Below are 8,345 nucleotides of genomic sequence, written 5' to 3' on the forward strand. Positions count from 1 at the left end.
TTTCTATTTATTATTTAGCCATCTAGGGAAAGCCAAGAGCCAAAAATATAAACTGCTGTCAACCATGGGCATTTTAAATATCAGTCTTTATATTTGCCACTTTACCTCTCCTCTTTACTTGCTCTTTTCTGAGTTTTTCTTCTTTGCCTATCTCATCATTTTCTCTTCCTCTCCGACTCTGAGTGACTAAGTCTCTTGTCCTATCTCCAAGAACTGTTTCATAATTCCTTTGCCAAATCAGGTTTTATTGTTCTATTTTTGTCATTTATTTTATTATAGTCATAATTTTTTTTTTTGATAAATCGTGTTTGTTTAATTTGTTAGTATTTTTAATTAAACATGTCTACTAGAAAATATGCATCTGGATATGAAAAACCTAAAAAAAAAAAAAAAAAGTAGACAAATTGAGAATTAGAAGATAATGAAAATGTTATTGATGTATCTAAATCTATTGCCACAAATATATATATATATATATATATATATATATATATATATATATATATATATATATATATATATATATATATATGTGTTACTTTAAAAAAATAAAAAATTTGTTACTTAAAAAAAAATAAAAAATTTAGGCCCAATTTCAAAGTTTTGCCTAAGGCCTCAAAATATGTTGAGCCGGCCCTATTTGGAAGGTGATGCGAAGACAGTGGTGGCTGGTGCAAACTCTGTTGAACCCAATTGGAGCAGGAGGGGACATATTATGGATGATATCCGGATTGCTTTACGGACGCTCCCTGTATGGACGATGTCTTATGTTCCACGGGACACAAATCACGCTGCGCATATTCTGGCCCAGTTAGCTAAGACTCAGTTTATTGATTGGTTGTGGGCTCAGGATCCACCTGAATGTATTCAAGAGGTTCTAGCCTCGGAGAGGTCTGAGATGACCATATGTTGATTGTTGAAGCATGAAATAAAAATACGTATAACTTGATTCAAATATTAATTTTTGAGGAATTCAAACATGTTAAATGATACTTGGCATTTATTAGAGTGTAAAAAGTTTTGGTATTTTTAACATGTTAAAGAAAAGGAAAGATGTGTTGGAAACCAAAAAAAAAATTAAAAAAAAAAACTATTAGAAAATTGACGAACCACAATCTGGCTTAGACAATTATTAGCACCCAAAAAATTAGGGCTTTCAATTTTTAATAGGACCCACGAACTCGACACAAAACCTACATGAAATTAAAGGATTAGGGTTGGAGAGTTTAACCCATTTAATTAAATGGGTCGGGGTTAAGGTTAACTTATATAGTTTTATATTCATGCCTCGACACAAGCTAAACCTAACGCGCGACATAATAGTTGACAATTTTTTACATAACCCGCAAACTCGACATGAGCTTAATACAAAATTAGATGGTTAGGGTTGAGGAATTTGATAAATTTAATTAAAATGGGTCAGGTTAGAGTTTGACCTATATAGTTTTATATTTATTCCTTAACACGGCTCTAACCTAACATGTGAATACGAATTGTCACCCTTAAAAAAATGGGGTAGAAATAAACAAAATGAAAAGGGTACTTTGATGAGCATTTCCCCACTAGGTTCATCATAGAAGACAACATAAGATCATCATTCATATCTCAAATGGTAAATTGTTGATAATACATAATACTTTGAAGGACTCCAATATTTGGAGGGTGGAGCGCGCATATTTGTATTTGGAGGAAATTTGTGTTCTTTGTATTATGTTGCATATATGTTGCATCCCGGATAATGCTGATACTCTGGAATTGTTGCAATGCAATAGCATTGAATTCTTTTTGGCCTGTTCAAAAAAAAAAATTCCTCCCATGGTTGGTAGTTTCCAAAAGCTACATGCAAAGTGAAAACAGGCACATGTTCCAAGAGTAAAGGGCTAACACCATGTTTTTCCAATCAGTCGAAACAATTTCATGTCTTCATTTTTTCCTCTGTTCATCTTCTGGTCTACAACTTTTTACTAAATCATGTGTTTACCGTTTCCCGGACAAATGCAGGCAGCAAAGCACAACTTTAAATCAATGGGACAATAAATCAATGAATGGGTGCTCACCACAAACTTGTCATTTTCTCATATAATTACTTCAATTTCTTCTTCAATCATCCTGATGCGACTTCTCGGGCACAATGTGACCCGACTCATCCTTTTCAAAGAGATGCTCGATGATTTCATCCCAGCTTTCTTTCTTCTTACTTTTGTAAGATGGACCTAAAGAAGATTCACCAACTGATATGTCTGAGTGCTCCCCTTCCTCCTGCTCATCAAAAGTTCCATACTGTGAAGGAGAATAAGCATGTGGCACAGACAGTGTAACAGCCCTCTGTAGTGCAGCCTTGTACTCTTGAGTGTGTTCCCTAGCTAAAGTTTCCTGCCGCTCCATTCTGTGCTTTGCTGGAATTTCCATGATCTGATCTTTCTCTATCATTAACTGAGAGGTCAGTGAAAGAAAAATGCAGAGTTTGAGAAATCAAAAGCAGAAAAAAAAAAAAAAAATGACAGCAAATCAATCTTCATCCATAGCGCTAAAGTGGGGAAACAGAAAGAAGCTATTTGGCTAACAAAGCGAGTATAGATCAATTTACTGAAAATGAATTGCCTGAAAGTTCTATTCATACTTGTGTTGCCATCCCCCCTTCCCCCAATGATAATTGTGTGTATGTGTGATTGTGTGTGTTTTTTTTATTTTTTGGGTGACAAAGTGTGCTTGGCGGTTGAGACTTCGGTCTATTATCTATGACTAGCAGAAGTTCTGTCTCCCACTTGTATAAACAGCTCGAGCAGCAAATAGACACCCTAAAGTTTTCCTTTTTCAATGGATACTCCTTAATCTGTTGAACACGAAAATAGTCTTACTTCCAATACCTGGCTCACCCATTAGCCATTATCATTAACTATTATCAACAAGAAATAAAATCATAAAACTTACATCCAGTGCTCTTTGAGCTTCTCTCTCTATCCAAATGATGGCATGGTCAGAAGTGGCATTACAAGAAAGAACTATGTGCTCGAACCTCCCATCTACTGGTACTGCTGTCCTCACAACAGGGGGGAATCTTCCCATCCTGCAAATGAAATACTTAAGTCGCATGTCCATCAAATGACAAAAGCTTGACTTTTTTCTCCTACCTCAAGATTGACTAACATATTTACTTGGACTATAATATTCAAACATCAGGCACCATCGTATAATTTTTTCATAGGAAAACATCAGCTCCTACTTCAAAAATTTGTGGACATGGAAGTAGGTGTGAAATTTTCTCCTCAGAATCTTAAGTAGTGGCGTACTGCATCTATAAGAAAAGGGTGTGCACAAATGTCCAACATCACAACCTCGCACCTTTGAGAAAAAGTGTTTCCCTCGGTTGAGCAAATAATTTAGAGAACTATACTTTTTATGGCAAAAAGTACCTGAAAGGCTTTCTCTCAATAATGTGGTAAAGGCGACCAGGTGCATACAGCCTCCTTGGATCTTTGAGCATTTTCTCCTCAGGTATACAGGTATCCCTCATGCATCTTAGGCACAATAGGCATGGCAAACTGTTCACCCAAAGAAAGAACAGCTTCATTTATAAATCGAATCAACACTAAGATAGTAAGATGGTGGCAATGTAACTACTGGAATATCCAATAATTGAAGCCTTCAAATATATTTTGAGATATAAATATAGTGAAAAAAATTAAAGGCTTTTGTGCAGAAAAGCTATGAAACATTTTATAAATATGGTTAGAGGTTCACACTAATTTTGTCCTTTTGTAACTGAAAGATTCAAGGGCTGTTAAAATTGTGGGGGGGGGGGGGGGGGGGGGGTGGTTGGTGTGGGGGTGGGGGTTGCACAATGAGACATTGTCTTGCATTGCAAAGAATGTAAGCATAAACTTCAAGAGCCTATTAGATGTAAAAAAGAAACAATTGAGAAATGTGATGAAGCCAACTCTACCAGAAAAGTGACTTGAAAATGTCTTCAAAGGGTGTGGCCCTTGGAAGACAATGAGACATTGTCTTGCTTTGCAAAGAATGTAAGCATAAACTTCAAGAGCCTATTAGATGTAAAAAAGAAACAATTGAGAAATGTGATGAAGCCAACTCTACCAGAAAAGTGACTTGAAAATGTCTTCCAAGGGTGTGGCTGTCCGTGGTAAGAAGTCATCCTGGTAAACAATGCAGGTTATCAGAATTAAATTTGAAGTATATCTGCAGACACATCCAAGAAAAGATTTTCACTATCTTATATAATTATTAGATATATCTGAAATAAAGGTACTGTTTGCTTTGGATCAGTTATGCTCAATCACTAGCAAACTTAATAACCATATAGTTTACAAATCAAATACTGAAACACTTAATATTACTCCAAAAGGGACCAGATCATTCATCACCCAGTCCCGTTTAATAGGACATCCAGTACTATCTTATTCTCGTTTCAGATTTCCTAACATAAATACCTGTCAGTTGTGTTTTATACACATTAAAGACACATTTTAGTTGTTTTAGCTCGCCACATGAGTCACCCTATATGTGTTGACACAGTATTATGTCTTTAAATACAAATCCTAACTAATTCCACAAATGAAGTGCGGCTTCCGTTATATGAGTGGGTTTGACTCCGTCACATTTATCATGGTGCATAAAATTCATTCCCCAGGGTAACCCCCATCCTAGAAAAGGACAACCAAACTGCTCCAGCCCTTTTCATTATTAGTAAATTTCACTCAAACGATGTTCCATATCTGATTGATCTGTAACAGATCAAAAACTGTTAATCAGGCTTGTCTATAATTGTTTACACCTTTAATGTAGGAAATGCATTCCTTCTTCACACAGAAACCGGTTTCTCCGGTTGAGCTAGTGATGCTCATCATGCACTTCATCTGTCCACATCAACCACTGTTACACTGAATGATATATGCTTGATTATTGATGTGTTTCTAAACTAAATATTCTTCTTCTATTGTATGCAGTAAACTTCATCCCCATAAGAGTTCTCTTGATAGAAACCCGCAATAATAAGAATGAAGTTCCTGTATGAGTAGATATACACACAGGAATTCTTTCGTTACTGTAATTAACCTAAAGTCATGTGTATGATGTGCTGAATACTTTGACTCTATTGCCATAGAAGTAATATTTAAGCCATTTATGATCAAAGACGAGTTTAAACATTGCTCCTCTAACACAATTCAGATTCTCTTACCAAGAACAAAGACAAGAAGAAGCCTCATGGTAGAGAAGTATTTTGGCTCCTGGGCTTCTTAATGGGAACAATATGTCCAAAGATAGAAACATGAAAAGAGTTCAGAACACCTTTTAATAAGAAAGAACTTTCAAGAAATCCTTCTCTTTTAATTTTTTCAAACAAGGCTACTACTACCAGCCTTACCAACAAATATATACAATAGAACAGGAAGATTAAGATGCTAGAACACTCTAATGTAGTACAGGAATAAGATAGAGCATGAAAATGCAGGATGAAATCTAAAATGGCACCAAGGCTCAGAAGATGCACATAATAAAAACATCCTCCTACTTAAATAAAAACAGCACACAATAACACGAACTTGCCTGAAGCACAATAGAATTGATGACATCTGCATATCTGACTGCCAAATTTAGTGACATACACCTGGCAGGTGCAATAGCATAGCACCTGACCGTCTTCCTTTCAATATTTCCCAATTTATCCTGATTCTGCACCACCACCATTGTCAACAAAGCCGCCACACCTGATCCAAGGGAATGCCCAGTGAAAGTTAAAGTATAATTTGGATACTTTTCCACCAATCCCTTCAAAACCTCAGCCTCTGCATCCAAAACCCATACGGCAGCCTTCAATAGCCCATTGTGAACATAGCCACCATCAAACTTCCTCTTTCCCAGCTTATTATCCAACAGAACCGCATAGTCACTCTCCTTTGCCAAATTTAAACCCCTAAAGGCTAGAACTATATCTTGATGATAATGATCAAGATATAACATATAGGGAGGGGCCTGTCCTTGGGTATCTTCATAAGTTTTTCTCAGAATTAACCAATCTGGGTTAATTCCATATCCACCAGGAGGTTCCCAAAGCGGGTGCCTTAAATCATCTTCATATACAGCTAGAATGTAGCGACAAAGCCGAGGGATAGGCTCAAATTCTTCAGCTGTGGCAACGCCCCAAGTCTCACTATCATGTCCTGCAGTGTGGAGACATCGTTTCCAAGCCCAGCGGGCACATGCTAGACAATAAACACACTCGAGGAGAGGGAGGCCACATATGATTGACATTGAGCCCTACAGTCTGAGGAGGCTAAGATAGATGCAAAGGATGAGTTTTATATGCAAAGAGCAAAGTAACTAAGGCAGAAAAGTCCCTTATGAAATAAATCGATTGGAACTCAATTCGGCACTAGAAATGGCAGATATCTGAGTCGTACGAAATTTTGTTTATTGGAAACTAAAACTAAGATTCAGAGTATGAGAGGGTTCTGAATGGTACTCAAAATCAAGTAAATCTGAGTTACAGGAAATGTATGTGAAATTCAAAGATGAGATTACTGAAATTTCAAATGGGTGTCAGAGTTTAGAAAATTGAGTAACAGAAAGATACAGATGTTGAAAACAACAACAAATTCAATGCTTCAACAGCACATAAATTACAAGCTAGTACCTGTGAACTTCAACAGCACATAAATTACAATAACAAATAACACACAAGAAGGGTTTAAAGATGGTGGTAACTTCAACAATTTGATCTTGCCTCCAAGAAAGTATCAAATGATATTCAGACAATGACGGATATCAATCTACAACAACAGAAAATCACAAAATGGGAACTATCGAAACAAAACAAGCAAAGATATTATTTGAGGATTTAGACTCTAACAATCCGCAGAAGGGTCAGGATCAAAAGTTTGACAGAGAATGGAATTTTATGGAGACTACAAACTAATACTTAACAGATGAATGAATTGGGTCTCTACCACGAGGATTTTTCAATTCACTGAAGGATCTCAGCTACTTGCGATCAAACTTCTACATCCAACAATAGAACATAACAGCAAAGAAAGGAAAAAAAGGAAAAGACAAAAAAAAAAAAAAAAAAGAAGAGACCCAAGTACCGGACTCCGGTATTTATCAAGAAAATGGAAATTCCAAAGCCTAAAGAAAACACTTTTACGGAGAACACGGACAATTGAAGATTGTGAACATCAAGGACTTTCATTGTTGGAATATAATTAAAACATGGGTTCCAATATCTGAGAGAGATGTGTGACTTTCTGCTAAGTTAAACACTACGATAAATTGGAACGTGAAGAAAAAGATAAAAAAGAGAAAATTAAAGAACTATACCTGCAAGTCAAAGCCCATTTGGGGTTTTATAACTTGAGAGTTGGATGTTGAAGAAAACATGTTGATACCAGTACACAATATTAAAATGTGAAACATTCATAATTGGCTTTGGTTGGTAATGGTATAAGTGTAAATATGATCGATTTGCAGTGGCAAGTTTGTTTACGGGGAGGTAAGAGATCGTTTTGTCTGGCTGGGTAGATCTTCCGAATTCCGATTTCATGTTGCCCACGTGCTTTGCATAAATGCTTGCTTGAGACGTGGGAGTTTTCAAATCATAAGGTTATGTTTGATTTGATAATATGTTTCGAGTATATGTTTCATCCTTGGTTTGAAAATATATATATATATATATATATTCGCTTAAAGTTTTTTTTTTTTAATTTTTTTTTAGGGGAAATCGAATAATTCCATTAATCAAGAATAATTGACTCAGCAATTATAATATTCCTTATGCAAGGGGGGTCGTAGTTAGCCATAGCTGACTAACATTGAGTGAAACCACCATTTTTGCTACCATATGAGCAGCTTCATTAGCCGTTCGCCTCACACGTTTAATATCCCACAAGTGACAACCTGGGAGCATCACCTTTGCTTCCTCCAACAGATTCCCAAATTTCAACCAGTTCCTCTCCTCCCTTTTAACCGCTTGCACTACCTCCATGGAGTCCCCTTCAAGGATGGTGTTCGTGAGTCCCAGTTGTCCCAATGTCCCAATAATGCTGCTACTATCCACATCGCATAGGCTTCCGCCACCACTAGGTCACTAATATAAGGCCGCATCAGGCACTGTGTTGCTATCACCCCACCCGTGTAATCACGTACCACCACCCTTACACCCATTATCTTTTTTTGTTTGTCAATGGCCGCGTCCCAGTTTAATTTTGCAATCCCCACAGGTGGCACTTTCCAAACTTCTGCAATTTGCTTAATGGTCTTCCTTCTTTCATCTTTTGTCAATTGGTTCACCTTTAAATGAAACTCCAATTGCTCAGCAGCTATTCGCACGA

The 8,345-nt window shown here is 36.7% G+C and overlaps 1 protein-coding gene across 4 annotated transcripts; it reads right to left on the reverse strand.

Moving 5' to 3' along the window:
• Positions 1-1,528: 1,528 nt before the first annotated feature.
• On the reverse strand, positions 1,529-7,398 carry LOC132166974 (alpha/beta-Hydrolases superfamily protein). Of its 4 annotated transcripts, none has more exons than XM_059577851.2 (6): positions 5,566-7,320; positions 4,096-4,154; positions 3,414-3,542; positions 2,932-3,067; positions 2,058-2,433; positions 1,529-1,790 (listed from the first exon to the last, which is right to left on the reverse strand). In XM_059577851.2, the coding sequence occupies exons 1-5, from the start codon at positions 6,268-6,270 to the stop codon at positions 2,101-2,103; spliced, it is 1,362 nt and encodes a 453-aa protein (XP_059433834.2). In that variant the 5' UTR covers positions 6,271-7,320; the 3' UTR covers positions 1,529-1,790; positions 2,058-2,100. The 4 variants fall into 4 exon arrangements, with proteins under 4 accessions (XP_059433834.2, XP_059433833.2, XP_059433832.2 ...); XM_059577850.2 differs by lacking the exon at positions 1,529-1,790 and adding an exon at positions 7,336-7,398 and having other exon boundaries at positions 1,905-2,433; positions 5,566-6,283; XM_059577849.2 differs by lacking the exon at positions 1,529-1,790 and adding an exon at positions 7,336-7,398 and having other exon boundaries at positions 1,905-2,433; positions 5,566-6,292.
• Between the last annotated feature and the right edge of the window lie 947 nt (positions 7,399-8,345).

The sequence above is a fragment of the Corylus avellana genome, chromosome 2, assembly GCF_965113065.1.
Source record: "Corylus avellana chromosome 2, dhCorAvel1.hap1.2, whole genome shotgun sequence".
Classification (NCBI taxonomy): domain Eukaryota; kingdom Viridiplantae; phylum Streptophyta; class Magnoliopsida; order Fagales; family Betulaceae; genus Corylus; species Corylus avellana.

Bases quoted from the DNA above. Each gene is read 5' to 3' on its own strand.
- LOC132166974 (XM_059577851.2), bottom strand. From the start codon at position 6,270: ATGTCAATCATATGTGGCCTCCCTCTCCTCGAGTGTGTTTATTGTCTA. The intron at 4,155-5,565 runs GCAAGTTCGTGT...ATTGTTTACCAG, and splicing joins TCAATTCTATTGTGCTTCAG to GATGACTTCTTACCACGGAC. The intron at 2,434-2,931 runs GTAAGTTTTATG...CTGACCTCTCAG, and splicing joins AAGCTCAAAGAGCACTGGAT to TTAATGATAGAGAAAGATCA.